This window comes from Brachionichthys hirsutus, chromosome 6 (assembly GCF_040956055.1).
Source record: "Brachionichthys hirsutus isolate HB-005 chromosome 6, CSIRO-AGI_Bhir_v1, whole genome shotgun sequence".
In the NCBI taxonomy this organism is placed as follows: Eukaryota; Metazoa; Chordata; class Actinopteri; order Lophiiformes; family Brachionichthyidae; genus Brachionichthys; species Brachionichthys hirsutus.
Genome location: NC_090902.1, coordinates 3853951 through 3881663, shown reverse-complemented (window position 1 = coordinate 3881663; position 27713 = coordinate 3853951). Strand labels below are relative to the sequence as shown.

General features: G+C 42.0%; 1 protein-coding gene across 1 annotated transcript in view; it reads right to left on the bottom strand.

Moving 5' to 3' along the window:
* atp8a1 (ATPase phospholipid transporting 8A1) overlaps nt 1–24147 on the bottom strand; it is a 65125-nt gene extending 40978 nt beyond the window's left edge. The window contains exons 1-15 of the mRNA XM_068740468.1: nt 23859–24147; nt 13898–14012; nt 13171–13270; nt 11943–12041; nt 9308–9353; nt 9079–9119; nt 6791–6864; nt 5452–5521; nt 5204–5331; nt 4520–4631; nt 4214–4379; nt 3823–3828; nt 1205–1332; nt 434–511; nt 255–343 (exon numbers count right to left, since the gene is read on the bottom strand). Of these exons, the coding sequence (XP_068596569.1) occupies nt 255–343; nt 434–511; nt 1205–1332; nt 3823–3828; nt 4214–4379; nt 4520–4631; nt 5204–5331; nt 5452–5521; nt 6791–6864; nt 9079–9119; nt 9308–9353; nt 11943–12041; nt 13171–13270; nt 13898–14012; nt 23859–23907 (1301 nt within the window). The 5' untranslated portion in view covers nt 23908–24147. The remainder of the gene's footprint in view (nt 1–254; nt 344–433; nt 512–1204; nt 1333–3822; nt 3829–4213; nt 4380–4519; nt 4632–5203; nt 5332–5451; nt 5522–6790; nt 6865–9078; nt 9120–9307; nt 9354–11942; nt 12042–13170; nt 13271–13897; nt 14013–23858) is intronic.
* Nucleotides 24148–27713: the final 3566 nt, after the last annotated feature.

The following is a 27713-nucleotide window of genomic DNA, read 5'->3' as shown; positions in this document are numbered from 1 at the left end:
ATAAGAGACTGTATAGACAGCATTGTCAAACACCCTCAACATGACATGCATAAACAAGATAAAGTTCCTTTCTTTGCAAAGGTTTCTGTGCTTAATTTATACTTCATGTTGAGAGGGTTGCTGCTGCGAAGAGGTCGAGGGAGGAGAGAGAAACACGAGATGTACCAAGATGCATATTTGACATTTAACAGTGTTTTTGGGCAGGCAACAGTGGAGCAGGAAAGAAATAACCAAATGAGGGAAAGGAAATTTACCCATAGGCAACACCAGCGATGGTGCATTTCTTGAACTGCATCACGTTGCATGTCAGGGTCCCCGTCTTGTCAGAGAAAATATATTTCACCTGTATGGGTGGAGGAACAGGGAATTATGGGTTTACATCCTAAATCTATCAAGTGAAAGCATAATGTAATATATCACTTGGACTGTTTACCTGGCCTAATTCTTCATTCAGATTGGACGTGCGAGCCATGGCTGGTGTGTTCGAAGGCTCGTAGAGCATATCCGTGTCCTAAAACCAACAGCAGAGAACTTTAGGGGGGCCTCAGAGATTTCAGATAATACTTTGATAAGTTTTCATCAAATTACGTTTCTCAACAGTGGTGAAAAGAAAAAACACAACCCATTTCAGAACCAACTGGATCTGCGAGAAGTGAGGTCAATTGAGAACTGCAATACATGTTGATTAAAATAAAATAAAAAAAATAACAACATATTTTCTGAAATGTTTGTTTAAATATTTAAAGTTTAAAAGGGAACATTTTTAAAGTATGTTTCTTTAGCAAAGACATTTTGCAAGGTTGACCTACCTTCTAAGGATATAAGACACCAATAGTCTAAGTGCTCACTTAATGTTTCATGCAAGTCAGGTTTTTAAATGTGGTTCTGCCTGGAAACAGATTTGCATGATGCTCTAAAAATACAAATGCCAGCTCTGCGTGGGCTTCCATCACCTCCTGAGGGATCTATCCGCCTCTTTACCTTGGACATATTTCAGGTTCATAAGATAACGGCCAACTCTTTTTGTCTTCCATTTGGTTTTAGCTAAGCAGTGGGGGGGTTTTCCAGACCTTTATCAGAACTACTTGCTGCCTTTGGAAACGCGTAACACTTTTAACTTACGCTGACCATAGAAAATAGTGCATCCTTTAGCCGTTTTTTGAGACAAGTTCAGCACAATTTGCAGCGTGTCGCTTCAACTCACCCAGTTGATGAAAAAGGCTTGGGTGAATTTGATGACCTCCAATGTGACCAGAAGACTGATGGGGATCAGGTTGTTGAACAGGATGATAAAGGTGAGGAAGTTGAGGCCAAAGTTAGCAGCCCCGCCATCTATCAGGAAATTGGTTTTTGGACATTGATAAACAGGAAACTGATCAGTGCTGGTTCAAGAATGTCCATTAGTCAAATGAAAATGCCCAAAGCTACTTCCAGCCAATGATCAACAATACCCCAATTCAGAGACTGTTTTGGGCTAACTCTGTTCATTAGCTGGAATTAACTATTTCTTCCACCCAATCTCATACTCTTACAACGATTAGCTGTCAAATTTAATGTCCCTAGGATTCAAACTAATGAACAAGGACTGGAGTATCTCAAATGTCATTAGTGTCACAGCAGCAGCCTTGGCTTCCAGCATGATCCAGGCAATGAATTTCAAAAAGCACTATGCAAAAATGATGCTGGCCTCTCCAAAAGGCCCTGACAATTTGCAATGAGTAACATGTAACCCCACTGACACCAAACATGGACAAAAAAAGGAGGGATGTGATTTACCTTTCCTCAGCTTGCAAGAGGTATGAATGTAACATTCCTAAACCCAAGCCTTGATTCTTTGTATTGCGGTTGAGAGGGGGGGCAGCCCTTCTCCACGACAGAAAGATTGCAAAATGAAAAAAAACTAAAAACAAACAAACTGGATGGCACAAAGAAATGGGCAGAATGGAAGCTACTGCTACTGGAACAACAACAACAGCACGAGTATGAGTGAATACTTTTTGCAGAAGTGGGGTTGGAAGACAAATGTATTTGGATGCTCTCAAGACATAGGAGGGAGAATTCAGTCCATAGCACATTCTCAACCAACAAGGAGTGAAAAAGAGGGGGGTGAATTATGCCAGCGAAAAGTTGGGATTTTAATGATGCTCACTGCATCGTGTCATTTTACTACATTTTTAGTTGCCAGCTTGTTACATTTTGTCATGTAGTCGACCGTCACATAAAAGTTCGGTACAGCAATGTTGGATCAATAGAGTCATTACCAAACCACATCAAACCAGGACATGCACAAGTCACTTTATTGCAGAGCTACACCTATTATCTGGTATTAAATTCATCTCTGATTATATGTCACTGTAATCTACAGCAATGTGACTGTAAGAAGCTTAAATTAAATTTAACAAAGCAAGTGAACTTACAAATAGCTCTCATGATACTAATAAGTATAAAGAATTGGACTGTAACTTGAGTTTCATTTGTTCAAGAGACCGCAAGTTGGTTCTGCTCCAACACATCATTATGCTTAAAGCAGTTTTCTAAAAGAGAAAGGCCACTTAAATGCAATTATACTGCAATAAAAGTACAACTACAGTATATATAAATACTGAAAGCGGTAACCTAAAGAACCGTAGCAGGTGGAATGTAAATATAGATTACAGACTCTTAATGTGCGTGAAGTTAAAGTTTCTCCATTTAAAGAAAATTATGATCTATAAACTACACCTTAGGTCAAAGTCAAAGCTCACTGGGCATGCATTGTAGGCCTCCCATGTGTTGGTAATGAAAGAAAATAATACACTTTGAGATTATGGTGCTCCAAATAAATGGGGTGTTTAAGATTTGACACCCCACCTCTCTCTTTTGTCACAGGTTGGATAACATGCTTTGGACAGAGTCTCAACAACTCCTCATGGAAGTACATCAGTCTCAAGATGGGACACCAGCTTTATGACTTACACGCCCCTCATTAGAGTGATGTAGCATCTTTTAGAAGTAGGTTTTAATAAGTACCAGCGAGGACAGTAATGAAGCTGAAAGTAAAATCAATAGAAGCCAATGCAAGCCTTGTGAAAAGGGACAATGCAAGTCATAATGCAAGCTTGAATTGAGCAGGGCACAACCTCTCCTAGAGGCCTATCGGGGTACGTCATGGCTAAAGTGTCACACTAATCACTTTGCATACCAGGTTCAGATCATCACCAAAACAGAACAACTGCCACAAATAAACTGAGCAGGTCATGATTTCTTAAATTGCATTAACAGAAACTAAAAATAGATTCATGTTGAGGATGACTTGGGTTTTTAACACTTGGCTCCTCCCGCCCTTCTATGTCTGCTCAGGATGCATTTAGAAAATGTCGGCTCTTGCCCCTTGGGTTGCACCTCATGTCGTGCTCAGTCAATAAACATGTTTAAGCCTCTTGCTATAAAAAAAACAACTTCCTGAGTACAACATTGCCTCCCTGAGTGTGCTGCTATTCTTTTTCTCAAAAAAGAATTGCGGAGGGGGATGAGATGAGGGTCTGAAGCTGGAAACTGCAAAGCGTTTAACGTGGCACGAAACAATGGAGGAAGAGTGAGACACAGTTTGCATCAGGCACTGAAAATAACTAGACGAAGGAATAAGAGAGCTGAAGGGGGAAAAAACCTATTGTTGGATCCCTGGTATGTGCTTGTCCATGGCATGGGCCCATACAAAGTAGGACAACCGTATAGGGGCGAGGGTAGGGGGGGCTTCATTTGCTTAGCAAAGGCAGAGCTTCAGTAAGGGGTTAGTAAGGGAGAGTCATTCACGGATGGCCAAGGCTTTTAAATGGTTGTTACCTGGAGCTGTTAAAAAAACGACAACAAAGAAAACAACAAAATCAAACAGAACATTAGAAAGGAACAAAAAATTACAGCAGCGCAGTGATATTCAACCATTTTGTTTTTTTCCACTCATACTCTCATTCACAGCACGTCTATGCATGTCACAGCTGCGTCTTCTCAGTTAACAGGGAATTCACTTATTCCCACATTACAACATATTTCACTTGTAATGCGAAACATAGTTTAACTGAGCAAACATAAAAAAAATACATAAAATAAATAAAAACGACACAACACATACCAGCATTTAGGAACTTAAAAAAATGACAAAGAAATAAGCTGATATGGAGAAGTGAGACAAAATACATGGGCTAAGAGGTGCGGTGTGGGCTGCTGGGGCGCTTACAGTTGAGGTCCATGTACCAGGCGTCATTTCCGTACTGGTATTTCCAGATGGTTTGACCGATGGAGCAGACAAGAGAGATGGCTAGCAGGCAGCCGAACAGCACAAGGATCTGAAAGTTGGTGATGCGCTCCACGTTGGACAGTTTCAGAGGAGGCCGAGTAGAATTCTGGGTAGCACACGACACGATAGCAAATTAATCCGGGCCAACAGATATCTCCTCTTCCTATGCTCCGAGATGACACAGAACACTGAGCTGTATTTGCTTTGTAACATAATACCCCAGAGTACTATGCAAAGATCTTCTACCTGCATGAGCTTTGTGTCGTGTCCAGTATAGACCACCACACCGTGCACCCACTGAGTGTTCCTCAGCTGGGCTCCTCTCAGGAGGATCTGATCCGGGCCCAGAGGTACTGTACTGCAGAGAGAAACATCACTGCCATTTGTCGTTTATCCATACATCCACTAACACGGCCTCTTAAAGATGATCACGTTATTATTTATCAAATTAAAAACAGCCACGAGCCCAATACCAAATAGTTTACTGCCCTTCCTAATCCCTTATTAACATGGAAATATTCATGATAATTGATATTACGAAACTGCGAAATAAATTCTCGTAGCGCAGACATCTGACTGAATCCAGGTAATGAGTATTCGGTAATGCTATTACTAATATTTAAAAAGAAATTACCCATAGCTTCTATTTGCAATACTTTTAATTTTAAATCTGCATTTAAATGCAAAAAAAATAAATGAAATGAACTTGTACAACCATGATTCCACAAGAGCTGGGATGTAAAATGTAAATAACAGAATACAACTGTATAAAAATAAAGCCTTCAAACAAAAACGTTATCAAATAACATTGAAGCAGGTCCTTCAATTACTTAGCAGAGTTTAAATCATTCATATTTCCTTTTAACACTGGCTCGATGGCCGCTGAGTCGGTAAGCGGAGCCAGGAATGGCGCTGTGCAACTGAGCCCACCTGTGTCTATCCAGGCGGATGTTCCCGACAAACTCATACAGATGGCGGTTTGGACTCTCGCACTCCATCCGCCCAGAAAGACGCATCAGGCTGTCAATGTCCTTCATGTCTGCAGTCAGTGGGAGACCCTGTTGGTTTTGTGAAGGCAGCGTTAGAGCAGTGTTAGTATTCCTCATCCATTTGTGCGGCAAGCAAAAAATGGCGTCTGTTTGGATGCACTTTTGTGTTTGGGAGAAAAAAAACTTCACCTGTCTGATTTTGAGGTTTGTTTCTCCATCCAGATTAGATGTCTCAATGTAGCACATACCCTGCGGCTCACTGATGTGGAGGGAGAGAATAGTTGTCATAAACTGCTATTCAACCGAGCATTTCCATATTATCTAACCTCAGTTTACATTAGAATTGTAAATTGATATATTGTAAAAATAAGACAATGTACATAACGTATCTTTCAATGTAAATACCAAATATGTCTGAAATAAAGGTCATTTTAAAAGAGTCCCAAACAAAACGATTATATACTGTAAAACTACTGCAGACAAGGGCAAACCAAGACTCCTCTCTGAAACTAATCTCAGTTACATATTTGGTTCCTGCTACCCCAGAGGTGAATAGTCTAGAGCTAAAATACAGCGGGGCAGAGAGTGGAGAGAGGAAACACCAGCCAATGACGAGGAGAAGCGGGCATGCCGTGCACGACAAACAGAGCAGACAAACGGGCTCCTCAAAGACTCCGGGCATGGGGACAGACAGTTAAGCATGCTGGCGCTGATGGTGAGCTTTGAATAGAGTTAATTATTCATGCCAAATGCTGGTCAAAACACAAAAATCAAAAATAAATATGACAACTGAATCCTGACCACAATCAATGTGGTGGGACTGGCCATCAAATGCCAGCTTTATATCATAATTCTGCCATGAAGGACAGAAAGAGAATCCAACCACATGGAGCAGTTAATTAAAAAAAAGCTATATACTGTTCAACCGCTTGCTGTGCATGATTGAACTACAGTTCAAATACAAAGCAGGATGTTGGGCAAGACGGCAGTCAGAAATCCAAGATGCGCGTCTACGTTACATCTTGGAATGTGAATGCATGCAAATTGCACACATTTAATCAAAGTGGTTCATGCAGGGTTCCATACAAATGATGCAAGTGGGATAAAACGGCGAGTACATTCAGCCTCCCCCCCAGAAAAACTCTCTTAAGGAAGGAGTGGTTGCTACTGTGCTGCGAGTTAAGACGTCTCCATTTACTCTGGTGGCATTACAGTCAAACAGTGAGGAGTCTACTGGATTTGTTACACGACAGGATAAAATGATTATATTGTGCGCTGAAAAACCACAATATAATTTGTATTTTAATTTTAAAAAGGAAAATGACATCTTGCCTAACTTTGGCACTTTGATATCTGTGTGTTGCAAGAATAATCACAGGCCTCTTCCTTTCTAATGTGTGGGAAAGAAAAGCTCTTTGTGTCATTCCACACAGCCCCCCCCCCCCCCCCCCCACCCCCCACCCCCCCCACACACACACACCCATCTCTGCCACCCCTGTTCTGATGGTAATGTCGCAGGTTTCCTGACCTGGAAGACAGTATGACGAGGTCAGCCGGCAGGTGATCCCCATTTGCAGCTCTGACTACTTCCCCAACAGCCACCTGATTTTACCAACCACAGAGCAGCAGGGGGCGAGAGAGAGAGAGGCAGTTGTTCGACGGGTCGGGAAAGAAGATGGAAACAAAAACAAAGAGTAAAATAACATAAGGAGGCGAAAGACAACCGTGTCAGTATCAGGGAGATGAAGAGCACAATGATCAGTCCTGTATGAACACAGGGTTAGGGTTGGCCATTCTCCTGTTCACAAAACGATTCAGCAAAGCCTGATGCAGTGAATTCCAGAAAATCACTTTCAGATCAGAATTGAGAATGAAAATGCAGCAACAACATTTATTTTTAGATACATCCGAGTAAATTTGTAATAAATTTGAACTAAAAAAATTAAAAATAGGGATATATAACTTATTTAAGCCCCATTACGCCAGGTCCAAATGTTTTTTTGGAAAGGTGATGGTAGGTAGGGAGGCTTATGTTGACATGGTTTAATATCCCTCGTCCAAAATAACATCACCACTGTCCCACCTAAAGAAATGATGGCCGTCACAACCTCATACCCAGCATCAGATCACTTTAATCCCTCTATTGAACTTTTAAAAAGGTACCTTTTATTCACAAATGTGAAATAAATACATATTTTGACACTAGATAAGGGTAATTGGGTAAGGAAGGAGAGAGGGGAGATGTTCCCACAGCAGGTTGGATTCCTATACCTGGATGTTAAAATGACAGCATCCGCAGGAACAAAATCAGAACCCTTTACTCTAAAAATATCGCCCACCTCAACCTGTAGAAATAAAAGCATTAATGCTTTGCACGGCCTTCAACGCAACATGAATGGGACATGAGATCTACATCAGCCGGGGAGAAAAAACAAACAAACAGATGAGTAGTAAGCGTGGAATACTGAAGGATAGAGGCAGACACACTGCAGACATGACTGGAATCTTCCTTCTATCACGGCTGGGCTGCAACAAGATCACAGGAAAAAACAAAACAACCTCCAATCATAGCAAGCAGGTTAGGATTAAATGAGAAATGACCACTGGATGAACATCACATTCCTACTTATTCTATTTCCGTAGTTTTATTGACCAATACAAAACATATGCTGATCAATGACAATTCAGAGGCTGACCAATAACATATTTAAATGATTACCGGTAAATGGACGTTCGTGTTAAAGTTCTTTGTGCAATTTTGCTCATAAAATCAGAGTGTACCAAAAAAAAAAAAAAAAGATTGTCAAATGAGCAGTTATGAAAGAGTTACTGCAGCGCTGAGGGGAGCTCGGATGACAAAGATAAATTTGAAGCATCAATTATTTAAAGCCAGCCTTTTTAGAGAGGTTTGTTTTTTTGTGTTTGGAAGGGGGGGATGTTCTCACGTGCCAGAAAGGGACACCTTTTCATTTCTGCAGGAAGCAAATCAATGGATGAATCAAATATATTTTATCGACCGTAATCCTGAGCTAATGCATCAATCTGATGAAGAATCGGTCTTCAAACAGCCTCATTTATTCTGATCACAGACGACTCCTAGATGTTACCCAGCCGGGTCGATTATGAACAACCACACGCTGCATATTTTGGCCATGAATATATGTTTTGTAATCGAGTTCTTGCTGCAGTACCTGACATGCAGAATGATTTATCCATTACAGTTTTGTTTTTTTCATTCTGTACTCATAGCAACATTTTAGATTTCTTTTAGAGTAGGAAAGCATCAGCCTCGGAAATGTCATCATATTTATCGAGTTCTGAGGAGCTAGTCAACAAAAACATTGTCTAATCAGTCAATTCTTCATATCACCAAGAGCTGGAAGAACAAAATGGTCTTAGATTACGCTGTGATACTTAATGGATGAGGGAAGGTCACAATTATCCAACAGATCTGTCACTTCTGCACTGCCTGGTGGTTGTTTTTTTGTCCCACACGCTCGTCTTTTAAGCAAATTGTTCCAGCCACAGCAATGAAATTATTTCATCACGAGGGAAGAAAGGAAGTGCCTGTGTGTCCCCCCCCAGCCTCGCCTTCTAATGACCATCTTCACGGAAATGAAATGCTCGCGTAATTAGTGGCCGGATTCTACAGCGGTCGGGATGTGTGTGCATGTTTAGATGAGATTTCTCCAGCCGATAAAAGAACTTTAGATGTTTAAACGGATAGAATACTAGTATTTTTTTCAGCTATAAATGAATAAAAACTCCGAACTGAAAATCACGGCCGTTAGCGACGCATTGTGGATGCATACATACCTTCTCCCAGTGCACAATCTCCCAGGCACCATTCCTCAATACTGCGGTGTGTAATGACAGAGATGGGGGGGGGTTCACAGTGAAACAGAAACAGGAAGTAAATTAGATAAACACAGATTAAGAGCCGTCGACCAAATTGTTTTCAGCAATATTACGATTTAGGTTATTCATGGCATTAACTCAAAAATGGGACTAACATCCGCTAAAACCGAATGAAGGGCTCAAATACCTTGGCATTCCTTTTTGTTGACGACGCCGTCGGCATTGTGCCGCTTCTGTAAAGGACAAAACAGGGAAGAATACATCACAAACACGTACCACGCATGAACAAAGTGTCAAGAACCACACACAAAAAAAAAGTTGTTCCATTACCTCACCATCAAGGTAATGGAACAAATATGTAAAAATGTAGAATCTCACAGATTGTGTGTCTAACATCTCAAAATGATCGTAATCTACAACAGGTGAACAAACTAAAAGCAGAAAGGTGCACCTGCTTGTAACCCAGGGCAACAGAGAATCCATCTTTACAGAACAACAAAGTACCACTGATCAGCTGGGAACTGGAACTGCAAGCACTATAACAAAGAGTCAGTCACTGCACTGCACATTTCATGAAAAACATTTTAAGGCTTATCACTGAAAAAAACAGAACAGGGTAAACTGGGTTGCATCAATACAGCCACACTCTACAGACCTGCAAAATCAACCTATAAACAGACAGTCATGAAAGCTGCAGCTGCTAATAACCACCAGCTAAAGTCAAATAATCCCTCGATTCTGAAGCATGGAATAAACTGAATGTGCTAGCCAACCATTCTTTTGTCCAGATCTCGCTGATTTCAGTCGTGCCTGTGTCTTAATTCATTCTATTCCTGTTTGCCAACCTCTGCTCAGCTTTTTTTCAGGCATTAGTTGAATCAAATCTCTTTTAACATCTCTGCTATGAATGGAATGCTTCTGTCATACATGGCTTTATCAGCTCAACTATGTCCAGAGTCTTACTCGAGAGACCTTAAAGCTCATTCATCATCCTCCACGCAACGGCTGTCAGCTAATTTCATTCCTCACTGCCTTTTCTGCTTGTACAGACCCGACCCCCTTACTCTAAAACCTTCCTGCCTTTCACCTCCCTCATTCATTCTCTATGTGACTCCATTATTCACTCCGTCTGGTGCTGATGGACGTGTAGAAAAGGGAAAGCCACTGTATTAAGATGATGTATGTAATCACGGCGCAGTGGAGGGTGAGCAGCGTAGAGGTTCTGTATAAATACTGCAGGCTCAGGTCTAGTGCGGCTGCAACATAAACCGAAGGAGAAAGCTAGCAGCAGTGAAAGTGTTTAAGCAGAAGGGCATTAACTGCAGTTTTCCACCTTAAGATTTAAGTGAGGAAAAAGTTTAACAACATTAATATAAACTAGAAACGCACTCAGAGAGCTCGGACCTCTGAAACTTGGTGCCAAGATGGAGGTCCCCGCCCTACATGACCGTCAAATTCCATAAGCATCGGTCAACAATCAACAGAGATATTGAGGAACACATTTTGAAGCACCATTGACTGCAATGTTACCAAAGATTTCAGAGTGATCCAGAATCCAGAATCTCTTCTGGATCGTCAACAAAATGTAATAATGTTCCTGGTAACATTCCCAACATTTCCTGAAAATTTCATCAAGATCTGTCTAGAACTGTTTGAGCTATTTTGCCAACGGACAGACGGACAAACGCCGGCGATTGCATAACCTCCGTCTCGGCGGAGGTAAATATCCTGCCATTTGTAATTCACCATTTTACATTGAAGATAAAAGATGGCCAAACAACTCAGAACAAAGACTCAGACTGCAGCAGCAGAGCACTAGCAGCAAGATATGCTCTGCATCTATAGTGCATTATTTATGACGTTCGGGGTCGAGGTTGCCCTGTGAGGTCAACTTGTGAGGCACAGTGCAGTATAGGGAACAGCCATGTGCACGGGCGACCTTCAACAATAAAGTCGGAGTCATCATCCTTCCATGCCCATGTTTTTTTGCTGTGCTGGTCGCTTTGGCACAAGTCAGAAGCTAACAGTATCTGCCCACTGGGAGCTGCATAGCAGATCACATTGCAGGGTCACTGCAATAGCGAATAATGCAACAATACCGCAATGTAGCTCAGAAGGACTCCAGCCGATAACGTTGGAACACGGCCTTTCCGGGCAAATGAGAACTCATTCATATAATAAAAAGATGAGAGAAGAAGAAAAAACCACTCTGGAAGAGACGAGATGTTTTGACTGCTTTCCGTCTGATCGTTCATTTGGTAGATCCTGCTTTGGTCGTACAAACATCAATATAGTATCTCCTCTCTGCGCTTGACAAGGAAGTCTGAGCACACAGAACGCAAACTGCTCAGCAAACAAGAAATGATAAGCGACTGTCAGAGCCACAATCCGGTGTTGAAACCAGGACCGTCTGTGAACACTCCAGGAAGAAGGCCCCCTGGGGGGAAACTGCCAAGAGATTGCCTCAGGCAGAGGGTGATGAGGAGGAAGAGGAAATGCAATGGAAGAGTAAGCCACTTGATGGGATGTACCTTCAACAGATGGGCGAATTGGCTGGAATCAAGAATGCCTACCAGTGGCTGGAAACGGCTAGCCTGACAGGCAGCAAGGAGGCACCGTTCACAGCAGCACCAGAACAGGTCCGGCGTACTGGACCCGTTGAGGCAAAGGTCCGCCACAAAAGCCTCAACTTACAAACTCCACAAAGAAGCGTGGAGCGAGGTTCATTCATGAACCGCTATGCTCGCTGTAAATCAAGGCATTTTACAGACAAGATCAAACAATTAACTTCAGAATACGCATGATTTCAAATGTTTCTTTACCAGATCCTCAATGATTTCCTTCACGGCAGCCACCACCAGGATGAAAAGCAGAGGCACCAGTGTGGTCCAGCGACCAGTAGGAGACACATCTGGGATTTGCTAAAAAAAAAAAAAAGAAAAAATAAATACAGAAAAGACAATGGAGTCATGGCAGTCAATTCTTAGTTAATCTTTTTTTTTGGCAGTTTAACGATGAGCAGGACTCATGGTAAAGCTCAAGAACAGGAATAGTGAAATAGGCTTCGTTATAAACAACGTGCTACGCAAGGCTTAGTTTGGAATGATAATTATCATTTAACTTGGCTTCCAAACAGACTTTCAGGCTTTCAAGAACTCCAATATTATCCGAGCTTGGGTGTGAAAATAAAATGGACCAAATATAAATGAGAAAAGTCATGTGCTTTTCTTTACACTGGACCTATGAAACCTAAAAGAGCTATACCCGGCACAAGCAACATTTTAAGTTCTATTATTACGTTCTCCTTACCATTGAATGTTTCATTATCCATTTTAAGACTTTCAAAACTTAAAAAGCAACATACTAGTTACAGCCAAGCAAGGGCCACAAGAGATAGTCCCTGTTCGACTGCTCAAAGGAAACTTAAATGAACCAGATCTCTCATCAGCCTCATCTGCATAGATGTTTTATTCAAGGTTGCAGCTTTGACAAGGCAGGTAATGAAGATTCACACTGGCCGCTTTTCAAATTAGCTGTATCAAGGTCACTGGCTAGAGCGCTTTCCCATCCTCAAAGCACTCCTAACAAAGACGGGTCTAACATCTCAAGGGTTCAGAGTTCTTTACAGCATTTCTTCTCTTATTTTCCATTTCTACTGTTGAATCAAGACGCAATGAGCAAATGTTGAGGTTTTTAGCATTGTGAACTTAATTAATGCTGACCATGAGTATACAGGAATACTTCATCAATACTTCTATTTACCTATAAAAACAGTGGCAGTAGTGCTAATCTGTGGGTATTTGTTTGGCACTAATCAAAACCAATAATCATCTCAAAAGCTTTTATAGTTTTCTTTAATAGCATGCACTTTTTTTTGCCTGGAATCCCAGCCTTTTTTGGGTTGAATATGAAATCACAGACATGATTGCTTGAAGTGATGTCTACAGCGAGTCATGGAAAAGAGGACAGAAGCAGTGACTTACCCTAGTTTATCAATTATATTTGTGCTTAACTCAGAGTCACAAAAACCAGAGCAATGTCCAATCTTACCTGCAAAAGTGCGATGAAGAGAAAGAAGGCATTGGCTGCCCTTCTGAACTGTGAGTAGAGGAACCGGGGAAGGAAGGTGAGCACATTATATTTTGCTGTGCTGAAGGCCGAATGGGTTGGGTTCAGGACGAAGCAAGCCAGGGAGACCGGGGAGAGAAACAAATGGTTAGATTCTTAAATTCTACGCAGTAAACCTTTATATTAATTAGTCAAATTAGCTCCAAACATTGGCCTGAAAATCTCTGGTTCACCATCAAATATTCAAATGTTGACATTTGGAGCCGGTAATATGAGTCTTGTTTTTTAAAAAGTTTAAATTGTTATTCATGCCCAGAAGTGAAATTGTAAAATGTATTTTACCTTTCTAATCTCTCTTTCCTGAAAGTAACATCATTTCTCTCAGGTTCAGGAACTGAAGATGAGAACTTAAAGAATTTGGATAAATTCAGGTTTAAATTTTTGGATGAGAAAGATCTGCACTATGGCACGACTCCTAATGGGGTATGACCAACCCAGGTCAGACTCCAAAAGAGACACAGAAAGGTTTCTCCATGTCATCCGTCATAACATTTAATGTTAAGAAATATTTTCACCTCTTGAGCAAGCTTTTAATATATACAGTAATTTGATGACGGTGTTCTAGATTGTATTTCAACTTTCAACTTAGCCATATTGTACATAAATATTTCTCATCCAATCACTGCATTGACATAAAACAACTCCTTACCTAACCCGATTGTTGCAAAACTTTGTGAACTGTGGCTGGTTGAGGTGTATCAGTCGGGCATCTTCTTGGTCAGCTAAGGATGTCTTTTCCGAGGCATCCTCTGTCTTTTCATAACCTGCAACATGGAGGGGATTTGAAGTGAAAAGTCCTCGAAGGAGAACTTAACCTGTAGAGACCGCAGTCAACACAGGTGCTTTAGGAGTCTTAAGTCTTAATGTTTTTTCATTCATCTATCAATATATTTCTAAATTCCATTCGTGAAAAGTGTTACATTACAAAGCTTTCCATTGTCAATCAATCAATGAAGGAGTAAATTATACACTAAAATAACTGCAGTCCACACAATACCTTGATAAGTAATTTCTAATTTCCAGTATGGCACACTACTAATGATCTAACTGCAGCCGACCCTTTATTCTTAACAGAGAAATGCTGCTTAAGATACCCTGAGCTTCCCAGACAATAGCGACAATACATCTCTTCTTTCCACCTCCGCAATCACGTGCAAAAATAGCCCCATTATATAATACAGGGAATCACCTGTAGCGGTGCCGACGGCCTGAGTCATACAGAGTAACCTGCATCTATCCAGGAAACCAACACACTTTCTGATAGCGTTAGGATGTTCCCGCTGGCAGGAGTAGATAAGATTTATCTGTTCCTGGATCAGCGTTTGTGATGTGAAGAAAGATAAACAAGGTACAAAACATACTGTACATGCCGAGGCTTTTTTCCCCCCCTTGTGTCTTACAATGAGCTGAAAAAGTACGTGCTTAATTTAAAAAACTGACATGCAGTCACACTATATATTTTAACTGTAAACTTAAAAACGAAATGTGCAATAGAGAGAAAAGTCCTGCCTAGAGTTTTTGGATGGACCACACTGTTTCTTTCTCTCTCTGATAGATGCTACACTGCTCTGCACCCACCAAGTTCAATCAAGTGGGATGGGACTATGCTAGCAAAATCAATACATCACATAATGACTCCACATTGGCTGCAGATATGCTTAGGCAGGCATTCCCCCTTATTTTCAAAAAAATCAACACACGCATTTTTATATTTCTTTAGAAAGAGACATTTCGTTATCTTGAGACAAAGCCCGAAACATCACATTTGAATTTCAGAAACCATGTCCCGTTTCCTTCCATGCAGAAGACAAGTGCTGCGTCATGAAAAAAGGGATGTCTAGGGATGTTACAGGAATATCTCAAGCCTCGAGCTGCTTGCTGCAGTGTCGGAAAAGCACCAAAGAATCCCTCTCTCAAACAAAACATTACAGAGAGGCACAGAAGGACGAGGAAAGGGTGCCAGTAAAACTCAAAATTTAATTTCATACCTCGTTAGTCGGTATAGCGTTCACATTTTGAAAACATTGTCAAGCATTAAAGCTTAAAAGATGGATCCCAACAAAGATATTTGCTTTAGTACTGTTAGATGGTAACGAGTACGTCGGGAAGTGAGGACCATCTGAGGTGTCTTCCAATGCGTTGGCCCGGCGATGAACACGTCCCCTCACGTCTCAGCCAGTGTCAGCTAAGATAAGCTCAAACCATAATAACAAACCTAGCCAGGATAAGCGGTTGTCGAAAATCGGGGGGGGGGGATTGTTCAGCCTACGTCATCATGTTTGTGAGATGGATTAATACGGGCTCATATTTCCCCGTCCTCATCTTCCAACTGAAAACCTCCCCTTTGCGAGCCCCTCTTCCTTTCAGTACTGCACAGGGATCACAAAATTAAAACTCGTAAATCAACAGAATCGTGAATACGTCCCGGTTGCCGGCATGTGAGGCAGCGGCTTCCGGTTGGCCTTTCCCTAGCATGAAGCGCTGGTGGCGTCATGGAGGTCAGGAGAGGCGGCAGCATAGTTACCACAACTGTGGAATTTAAAAATGGAAAGAAGAGCTGTTCTGAGGTAAGGAGGGAAGAGGACGAGTGACGGAAGTTGTCTACGGGAACATCAACACAACGCAATGCCATGAGGTATTGTAACCAGACTCCCCACACTCGATATCCACCAGCTGCAGCCTCCCCCCCCCCCCCCCCCTATATTTGTTTTCCATGTCACGTCAAATTGAGAGGAAACAAATGAAGGGTGACACAGTTTTCAAAGTCGCACTTGTGACTTTCTCTCCTTTTACTCTCATCCGCTCTCTCACTCGTGTTACACAAACCCCGGTTCTTAGATTGCAGCTCGTGTTATTTTAACTTGGCTTAGTGCAGAGGATTACAGCGGCGTGTCGTCATACCATCCTGTGTCCTCCCATCATATCCTGATCGTTTCTCTCCCAAGCGTGCGCCCTTGGGCTAAAAATAACTGACCCCCTGTAGGTATTTGGTCACCGAGGGGGGGGACGTGGGCCGTTCCAGTCCTGCCGTGCAAGACATCAGATCAGTGGAGGTAATTTTTTGGACTGGCATGGTGCCAAAAAGGGTGAGGCGCTGCAGTTAAGAGTGGCGCCCAGCGCTTAAGTAGTGAAACTCGTCCGTTTTCACGAGAAGGGCAAAGGCAAACCAATGCAACAGAGTCAACTGGCGGGGGGGTGGGGGTCATTATCGCCGGAACCTCTGTTGCTTGTCATTTCCTTCTCTCTAATTTAATCCCCATCTCAGATTTAAGTGATATTCTTTTGTATGTAAACGACACAATCGTATTAATCGTATGTACTAATCCACTTCTTCACATCATTTGATGTCCTATTGTCACAATGTCCATTCCTTGCAGAGGAAAATCTTTTCACGTTGTTAAACAATATCCTCGTGTCATCAAAGACGTCTCGGCCGATCAAGGAATTAGCATCAACGATGACGGGACTGGCACGACTGACGAATGCAGCGCAAGTGAAAAGTAGGCCAGGGGAGTTGGCTGAGCCGCCGTGATTGATGTCGCTCTCTTTCTTATGAATGAGCCCTGAGAACAGGGCCCCCGTGTGCTGGGGGTAGGCCGGGTGCTGCAATGCACCAGTTGCAGCAGACACAGCTACAGCTTCGGCTCGTCACTCTGTCGCGCAGCTTTGACACAATACGGGGCAGTCAGACACATTGTCTCTTAATTGTTGTGGGCAAAATTAAGTGAATTTAATCAGCTCCACTTGACTAAGCATTTCATGCCAATTTTAGAATGGCAGAAACTGAAATGTGTATGCGAGTATATTATTGGATCCTTAATAATTAAATCTTACAACAATTTTAGGTCAACGAGATTCATAAAAACCCTCCATTGTCTGACAGTAACAACTCCTTCCGGTACAGTTCAGTGTCATAAAGCAGAGCTCTTGTAGCTGAAGACACCAGATAATAGAAACCAGGTTGATCCTCGTGCAGCTTAGCTTACCCAATTTAAAAAGTAGAGCTACACTTTCAAGAGGTTTGGGTTGAGCGAAGGTGGAGGTTCCGCCATGAAAACAGCCTTCCTCTTATATATCCGTTATTGTTTGTTCCTACCACACCGTACGGATAATGTGCTCTCTCTCTTTCATTACCACAGTTGCCCCAGTGGGAACAGCTCTTAATATTCCCTGATGGACAACGTGCATTTCCCCACCACTAATTTTATTAAATGCCACAGCTAAAATACCCCGAGGTAAAAAAAAAAAAAGAGGGCAGGAATGGAAAACTGGGACGATACTCGCTGCTAATATGAATGTCAATCTGCGTCTTTACTTGCATATCACCCCATGCTTGTTGGTTATAGAAAACATGCATGAATAGAGAAGATGCTGTAAGAAAAAGCCAAAAGATAAATAAAGCTCTGAAGGAGTAAAGAGCAGGAGCCTTCTGATCGATGGAAGGTGGAAGGATCGATGCCGTCAAGTGTCGGAAATTAGTTTGGACGAAGGCAAGATGTCAGAATTACTGCTTGCGTCAGCCAACAGTCGGAACGAGGGAAACAAAAAGTCACAAGGCAGCACAAATTTCGGGAAGAAACAACTGGGTCCAGTGTAACCTGTAACTGGGAAAGGCATGCCTTTCCCCAGCCTGTAATTGCTTCCCTAACTAAGTATAGTCGGTAACAGAGACACTCATTCCGAGAACTCATCCTGCATGTATACATGACAAGATTAGTCTTTAACGCCTGCTTACTAGTGTTCGTAGAAAAGTACACACAAGACCTGTCTGGTTGCAGATTGCCTCGGGGCACAGAACAGGCTGGAGTGGAAAATTATTAAATTGTAAACATGGGATCATAATATCATTAGCAACAATGACCTGATACTCAATCACACGACCTGCCCCAGTCAGTTAAATATTAAAGAACACAATAAACAGCAGCTCATCGGACACTGATCAATTTAGACCTTGAACACATCCCTTTTAACGTGGTCACTATATTTGCTTTCCTTCGTTTGGAAATAGTAACAGTACTCAAAATTTAAAATCTTGTAAATAGGATCAACGTTGAGCTTTATTTTAGCAACCAGATCTTTTTCTGATCACAAATGAAGCTTTCATCAAAGCACCGGCAGCATTTTGCAACACATTTTCGTTAGCACCTACCGGTACTCTGTCTCGGATCACTTGGCAATGATTCAGTTAGCTCCATGACTAAGCCTTAGGATTTGATTGCATGGGGTATAATATCCATCTTCTGGCAACCGCAATGCAAGTAAAAAAACAAAAAAGGCTTCTCATAAATGAGTCCAGGCAGGATCCGGTCTTGCGGCTGAGACACTGAACGAGGACTAAAGAGCTTGAGAGTTGTAGGTTGGTCAATACAGACCACGTGACCTGTCCACAACTAGGCTCCCACACAAATCATTCAATAATAACAGGGTGGGTGGGGCGGGCAGCTTCACGCTACTGAGATGCAGCCAAACTACAGTCAAGAAGCTTTCTGAAGCGGGCTGACATGCGAATCGGCTGCAGGAGAAAGCTTGAACACACAGACCAACACATGAACGCCTCATGAAAGCAAGACTGAAATGTGAGTGTAGCAAAGTTCAGACTTCTAGTAGCATTTCTTTTTTTTTATCCTAAATCCACCCTAGTGTCAGGGGTCATAAATAAATCAGCGATTTATTCATGCCAGATAAATATGTCAATGGAGAGAGCAGCCGCATTCTATCCATGACAATTACATGACCAGAGATTATGGGGAAAAAAACAATTCCTAACTGTTTCCGTACTGGAAATAGATACTGCCTCAATGCAAGCAAGAATATTGTGCTTAAGTCCCTTATCAGATACTATACTGTAAGCAGCACTCGCAACAACAACAAGGGCAGCTGCAGGATTAATCCCCCCCTTCATTCGGCTCCGTCTGGCTTCCCATAGGCTCAAGCAGACTACAGCGAGACGGACAGTCCAGGAACAGCATAGGGAGCCGGGGCTCGCTGTGACATCACAGGGCTTTCCTTGGCTTGGCTCAGCTTGGCTCAGCTTAGCGAGGGATCTGCATGGACAGAAACCTTTCCACTGTGGGAATTTATGAATGGTAAAGGGCAGTCAAAGGTCAAAGGGAACAAGTGGGGCTGAATTTTAAGGTTTGACTGCATCGTGGTATTAATTCTGGTGAAATAAAAAGGTTAAATTAAATTAAAATAGGCATTTTGCTAGGAGGGCACAGCATCCCTTGCTGTTTTATAGTAGTTTGCACTTTTACTCAGCTAATGCCATCAGCTTAAAGAATTGTCGTCAGCCCACGAAGCCTCTCTCTCTCTCTCTCTCTCTCTCTTTAAAACTGGTTGAGATGATGACAGCCTGTTACCCTTTTTCTCCGAATGATCAAACACATTGCGTTCCTATTGTGCCTAGGACACTAGTGCTAGTGATGTTTGAACTCAGAAGCAAGTCACTTTACAAAACAGTAACCTTACAGTATATTAAAAATAGGATTACTCAGCGTTCTTAGATGTAATATAGTATTTTTCAGAGTGTCTCATTGGCAGGTATTCTTTCACTGGCTGTGAAAGAGGGAGATGTATTCCGCTGTCAAAGTGGTTTTAATTCCATCAGTGCAAGATGGATCGATACTATTACTGACAAGCCTACATGGGTATGAAGGAACAACTGGCTAATAAAACACAAATAATCGATAGTGAAGTGCACAGCTCGATTTGAAAATGGGGTCAACATCCTAATCAGGACAGCCATATTAATTCAGCCATGTGGTCTCTAAAAATAGTTGTAATATCCAAATGGCTGAGCAATGACAATTAATCCATCCCAGCGATGCTCATTGACCTGATGTGATGCTGTAGCAATATGCTAAGCAGGCTACATTCGCACTTCCATCATCCACCAGTACAAAGTAGCGCAAGCACATCATACATATGAACCATTTATCAAGCGCTACATATTAACAGACAACGTGGACGCCGTCCTTTATTATTAATATTAAGGCCCGAGTCTACAAAAGAGTTAGTGTGATTAGAAAATTAGAAAATCTGGTGTCGACTAAAAACCTTTTTACAAAAGAAACAGGAAAATGGGGTGCAGTACCAACTATCAACACGTAAAACTACCAGTATATGTAAATCTACAAACCACCGCAGAAGATGGTGCTTCCATAGTTCACCAATCAATAGCTAATTTTGCTGGCAGACAAAGCAAGTTTGATAGCCGTGTGTATTTTTGCTCGAAACTGCCCATCCCTTCTATACCAGAAGTCCAAAAAGACAGTGACCTCTCCAAACACATTTTAAGCCGGTGACTATAGCTGTGTAATAAAGAGTCTTTAAGGAGTGTTTTAGTAGAATGAATCAGGTAATTTTATGAGACTTAGCAGGACAAAGCTTCAGACAGGAATGGTGTCATAGAATTGTAAAGACCTTATAACAGGGTAAAGGGCAGCAAGAGATCAACCCTCCCCAACGACCGATTGTGTCACTTCCTTGGAGTTCCTTCTGACACTCTTGATACATTTGTGCATCTAATTTACAAACAACCAGGCCAGAAGAAATACGTTTGCTCACAAGCGACTCATTTTATTTTGATCGCCTAAATGACTTAAGGTCCAACCCTCCGGTTTATGGATATTTACCGTAAATAGAAGCACAGGCAGGAGCAAACATTAAAACTGGTTCTTCATCTCAGTGTAAACAAGCTATTTCACAACTGCCCATCCTCAAAATGTCCAGGCTCATCCGCCATGCTTTGCAAAAAGAAGGGAATCATTGAAAAGAGGAAATTGAATGAGTACCTGGAGAAAGCCAAATTAGAAGAGCTACTGGTTAGTGTTGAGACGGCGCATTAATTGGAAATTACAGCAGTGGTGATGTCCCATGTCGGCACATACAATACCAAGGGGACTTGACGTAACACACCAGCATTCTCAAACAGGGGAGTTAGTGCCATCTTGGGTTTTGTGCCACATAATTACCAGCCAGTCATCCCCCCTGGCACATGGGCAGCTCTCATACCCACCAGAAAAGAGTAGTATAGCCCCCCCCCCCCCCTTCAGTCTCCCTCCTCCTGCCGCTGCGACCACTTTTCATACAGACTGGGGCTTAGCTGATGTTATTGAAATGCTATGAGGGGAAAACCCTGACTCACTTGCACATAAAGTACCTTGTGAAGGATAGAAAGGTAGAGATGAAATGGAGAAGGAAATTGCTCACGGCAATCAAAGCTAGTATGCGAGTAGTCCGACACTTAAGATCACCTATCACGAATCGAAGGCGAGTATTCGGTCTTGGATAGAAGCAACCTTGCGAGGAAGGCTTAACCTGTCTATTTGAACCTCTAGTGACAATTCTGAGTGGGGATTTGGTCTGTCTGCTGATCAGCATACAGTACCGTACTGTGCAGCAGACAGGATGCTTCCTGACATCTGAATGGGCTTCACTTGCACAGCGACCATCAATCAGGTGTCCCATCTAGACAGTGGGAACAGGTATTACCTCACCTACTCTCTTACAAATTTGCACTGAAGAGATCAGTGCAAATGACCTAGCTGTCCATCTTGGGATCACACATGCTCACCACTTGTAGCCTCAGCATCCTAGACAGGGTTATTCTGAACACACAGTGACTGGCAGTGGCATCAGATGTTTCCACAGCTCGGCGGGGAAGAGTGACAAGGAACGGGGCGACACGTGGTCCGCAAGACTGGGGAGTGTGTGGCATGGAAAGCTGATGGACAGGCCACTGATGGATTAGGTGGTAAGCCTGGCAGACGGCTGCCCTTTCTAGATGGAGGCCTGCCTGATACACTGTGGTGATTAAAACAAATTACAGGCTGAAATGAAGGGAGGATGGAGTATTTAAGCCCTCATAAAGGCAGCCAAAAGAAATGCTGCAGAACAGATGCAGAGTTAACTAGACATGGAGCCACGAGCCAGAAAATAGGAGTGCAGGTTCCATCAACCTAGCGTGACCTCCTGATACGATCTACCTGATGTAAATCAGACACACTGAAGTAGGGCAGCACATTCAGTACAATGAGATGAAAAACTGCAAATCATCGCTCTTTGTGACTCACAAAGGTGGTGTGGGGAAGTTGGTGGTTGACAGTAATAGATGCTGCATAATTCATGCGTTTACTCTTTCGTCCTGCAACAGTTGCATTGGTCAAGGATCTTCTGCAGGACTATATTATTTAATTCCTAACGTTTCTTGCAGTACAAAAAGCATCCAGAGGTTTAACTCTTTCAGGGAAATTGGGAATTGCTTTAAAAATCACCAGTTCTCTGGGTGGCCTTTTAAAACCAAGTCACAGAACTACCGCCGAAGGCAACCAATTACAGCGGGATGGCGTGATGTGGTGTGAGATCCATTTTGTTCACACAGTCCAAGTAAACAAAATAATACATTTCAGGGAGAGCAACATTAACTCATTCAGTGCCAGCCATTTTCATTGGATTTAGATTGACATCCTTAGAGGTCAATGGTATTGAATGAGTTAAACAGGACAGAGATTAGGTTTAGTGGCAAAGATATCTAATTTTATGTTTGATATCAAGACAAAACTGCTGAATCTTCTTTCTCAAACAGCTCCCTTTAGTCATTTGGTATTTCTTCAGTAAGGTATAAAGACTGGAGTTTAAACTTTCACATATCCGGACCGGCTATGATTCACCACATTTAAAGAAAAGAATAAAATTTAAACTGCTTCCTTGGCTGATGCATTTAAATAATGCAGCACGAGTTGTAGCTACCAGTGTTGGGGGGAATCAGGAGAAAAAGTATTTTTGCTACTCTGCTGAAGCTTTCAGAAAGTCCTTCGTGTTCGAATGCGCTGAATTTTTAAAGGAGTCACATGTCTCTTTAAATATATATACACACATGCCACAGTTCTTAGCTGAAGACCCCATTTTAGAAAACTCAGATGGTATCCAGAGTTGTGCAAACTAATTTAGCTAATGTATTTTATATTTAATTCATGTCCTTAATGAAAGAAAATATTGGGTATGAAACTTGGGCCCAGATTTTGGCAGGGGGGGGTATGAGTGAGAGGCTGTAAGAGGTCGGACCGCTTTTGCAGCCAAAAATATACTCAACAGCAATCAGTGATATTAGTCTTATGTCCACAGATATGAATCAAACCGAAGCAGTCGCAAACAAAAACACTGAGAGGACTATAAATAACAGTAAACTACAGTTCGTTATTGATCCCAATAGAAAGGTCATAGGTCAGGGTTACAAATAAGTTGTGTGTTTAAAGGCCTGCAGGACAACAAGGCTTAACATATCAAAGGAGAAAGCTGTCTTCTTGAGCGCTTCAGCGGGGGGGGGGGGGGGGGGGGGGGGCGGTCGAGTCGCATTGGCTGTAATTTTAAACCCACTCTACTGTAGACACTCTATAATTTCTAGATACGCCTCCTGGGAACCATTTGTCCCAGTTTGTCCCAGCCGGGCTGCCGTCACTCGCAGCTTTCGCTTCTCGCTAGCGAGTTATTGGACTCTCTCGCTACCAGTTCCAGCTGCCGGCCGGCCTTCCTGCACATAACAAGGAAATAGCCGCGGAGCATTTCCCCCCCAAAGACATTAAATAAAGTAAAAATGTCCTTTTACATACCCTCCGCCCGGCTACGAAGATCAGACATCGTTCTCTGGACTGGGGGCATCGCACCGCCGCCGGGGCGACAGCACCTGTCAAGCGGCCGGAGCTTCTGGGTCTTCTGCTCAACCCCCCCCGGAAGATTTTTTTGTCTTTTTTTTTTTTTTTAAGAACGGCTAAATCTCAGCAGAGAAGCCTCTCTCGGGCAGACACTACTGCTGCGTACGTGCTAATGAAAATGACGCTCATTTCCTGGTTGTGACAGGAACCCCCCCCCTGCATCCCGGCTCACACTGGGGGGATTTACAACGCCGAGACACGCTATTAGCGGACACCGGACCGACCAGAAACTGACGCGGGGAGGACGGCGCTGCTTCTATCACTGGACTGTACCAAAGTCAGGAGCGGGGGGGGGGGGAGTGGAACGGAATACACAAACTAATTTCGCCGTAGCAAAGAATTGTAGGATCAATTCAAAAATGTATCCCCGAGTATAACATGGGAAAACATCGACGGAGTTCATCATGTTTACGATACAAATACTTTCTTATAAACAAACAAATTGATCGTTGAAGTGGAAGTCCCCTCCCCCCCCCGCTCTGCAGTAAATGTTCACAGGTTGAAGACGCAACAATGGTACGGTGGGTGGGAGACGGCTCATCACGACTTATTGTATAAATATCGATTGTGTCGCAAGCAAATAATCACTCTCATTGCCAAACCATAGCATGCTTTTACTTGTGGTCAAGTAGCTGTTTGAAATTTAGTGCTAAATAAATTATGACTGTGGGCATGACCAAACTGATCATTAAATGTACAATTAAAATGTGTTTGATATTATTTTGTGAAGATTTAACATCTGGTAACATCTGTATATAAGCCAGATACAAATGTAGTACAATCAATAGCAACTACTTGGTACATTTCAATACTAGTACCGGTAAATAATTGTCTTAAATAAAATTAGTTCCCACACCAATATGTATTATGAGCATTTCTTTGAGTAAAAAAAATATTCAGCGAATAAAGATTTAGGTAAAGAAAACCACATCACAAAATCTGAAATAAAGAGCCGAACATGAACGCATCCTCCTTTGTCTAAGAGAGACGAATCTATCGGAAAGATTTCCTTTCTTTACCCCTACTCTGCCTAATTTAACATCAGCTCACCACCATGGGGATTCGGCTCCGTAGCTCCTATGGTTGCTAAGCAACAGTGACAAGAGGCCCGCCTCCTCGATTATGACTGTGTGTGTTGGTTTTTACAGCATATCCAATCCAAACAGTGACTCGTTCAACAAGCCACTTAAATGTCTAGCGCTGACAAAATCAAAGCTGAAGAAAATGGATGGATGGATGGATGGATGGATGGATGGGATGGATGGATGGATGGACTTCACAATGATAGAATTTCCCTCTGGGATTAATAAAGTATTCTGATTCTGATTCTGATCACATTGTTGTTTCTTTGCCCACTGCATAAATTAGCCGCGTATCACAATTTACAACACTTTATTTGTTGCATGTGGTACTTCATTAAGACCAACATGCTTCTCGTTTTAATCTTCTGCTCTCCTCATAAAGGCGAATTATGTTGTTTTTTTAATATGTATTTGATCTAGGTCAGAAATGCAGCTGCATCTTTTGCTCAGCATTAAAATCCTGTTGTCTGCAATCGTGACTTTGGCTTTTGGTCTGCAGTTCTTAAGCTTGTCCTAAGAAGCGTTCCATGTCCTGCAGTTACTTGAATGAGAAAGAAGTTAAAGGATCAACTGTGAGCCCCTTTATCCCCTTTTCCCACAGTTGATTGTGTGAGTGGAGGATTGCGTGTGAGCAGAGTTCGCCGTTAAATGGCTGCCTTCACTTCACTGCTAACTGTGTGGAGTTTCTCTGTGCTCCTTCAAATATCTCCTTTTCACCAGGAGTACCTGTGAGCCTTCATTTGTCGCGTCACAAACAGCCAAACCTGGTGTTACGTTCTGGATACACAAGTGTGATGTGAAACCATGAAGCCCGTAATGTGATTGTCATGTCTTCAGATGTAGCTGCTGTAACAAATCAATAATAATAATATCTGTGTTCTATAAATTGAAGGTTTTGCCAGATTGCAGTAATATCCTGGGGTACCAAAGCTAACATGTTCTCTGACACTGCATTTAACTGCATGTAACCTGCAGTTGTGCCTTAATATAGTCTCACAGAGCTGGTAAATATCCCTTAGTAAAAACTGCACATTATTAATCATTATCTTGAGACTGATCAAGCAGAAATGTTGGATGCAGCCACCAGGCCTCGCGTTTTATATTCCTCTTTTGTTGCCTGCAGCTCTTCAGGGGTTGGGCAGCATGGCATTTAGGCCAGCTCTACTTACATAGTTCTGCCCTCTTGTGGATGATGATCTGTAGTCTGGGAGGGTTTTCCTTCTGGGACATTTTCCTGAACCCTAATCACAACAGTTGATTCGTGTAGTCGATAATCAAACGTTCAAGGAGGCGCATTTGAAAAGGGGAGATGAAACACTAATATAAATGACCCCCCCCCTTATTGTTCCTTGTACCGGAAAGTTAATGAAGTTAATATAAAATTAAAACTGATAATCTATCTGTTTATTTATTCTGAACAAAATTAAACACATCTATCACTGTTTGACATTTTCATCTGTGCTGAAAAGACGACGGCAATTACAGAGCACAAAGGTCAGAGAGCTTCTTTATCAGCAGTGGACATGGATGTGTGGCTGCATTAGTATCACTGATGAGCTGCGCTCGATGTGAGATTAAATGGCTATTTGACTAAACATGATGTGGGTGTGTTTTAATGAACTCCAGATAAGAAGTTCTTTCCAGGAGACTGAACAACACGGTGAGTTATTGTTGTGTTTGTCAATCTCAATTCAGTTTTGGTCACGTTGTTGTGGCTGTTTCTATGTGAAATCCTTTTTCTAGTAGAGACCAGTTTTATGAGCTTCATATCTTTGACTGAGCGTTATAGTGTGTGTGTGTGTGTGTGTGTGTGTGTGCGCGTGTGCGCGTGTGCGCGTGTGTGTGTGTGCGTGTGTTGCCTCTACGATATAGAAGCATAATTAAAATGATATGTAAAGATCATTATTTATGTGATATGGAACAGTATGTTTAACTGGCAAGCAGAGGAACATAAGCAGCTTTAGACAACCAGCTACAGGATCTCTAATCCAATATTCCACAATATAATATAATATAATACTTGAGCATACAAGTTGTGTCATATAAATGTGCTTCATTCTTTTCCTTCATCCACAAAAGACTCAATGCATCGTGAAAGACAGAGTTGCTGAGACAAAAGCACTTAAAATGATAAGTGTGATAAAATGCACAGAGATTTAAACCCCAGGTGAAATAAAAATGGATTAAAAACAATTTCCCAGGAAGAGGAAATCCATTCGGTTTGTTTATTAAACCTCAAGACAATAATCTGGCAGACCAACACATTTTTTGCCATCCATTTTGAGACAAATATTTTCTAGTCCAGACATCTGGCATCACCTTTTCCCTCCTCGCTTCAAACCGGTATGAAGAGCTTTGAGTTTTATATGAAATAACCAAAACGTGAAGGATCTGATCGATAAAATAAGAGCTTTTGAAATGGGGAAGAATTTAAATAAAATTAAATAAAAAAAACTGAAGAAAATTTAAATTTAAATAATTAAGCCCCCCCTCATCTCCTCAGGCAGTAATTTCAAAGTCTAGACATCCTAATGTCAGGCTTTAACATGGTCACACTAACCAGGCTTACTCATGGAGAATTGGGGAAAGTAAGGAGTTCCTCATGACAATTGTTGCTGTGATTTAGCGCAACATAAATCTAACCGAAATGTTAACTTCAGGATCCAGACTG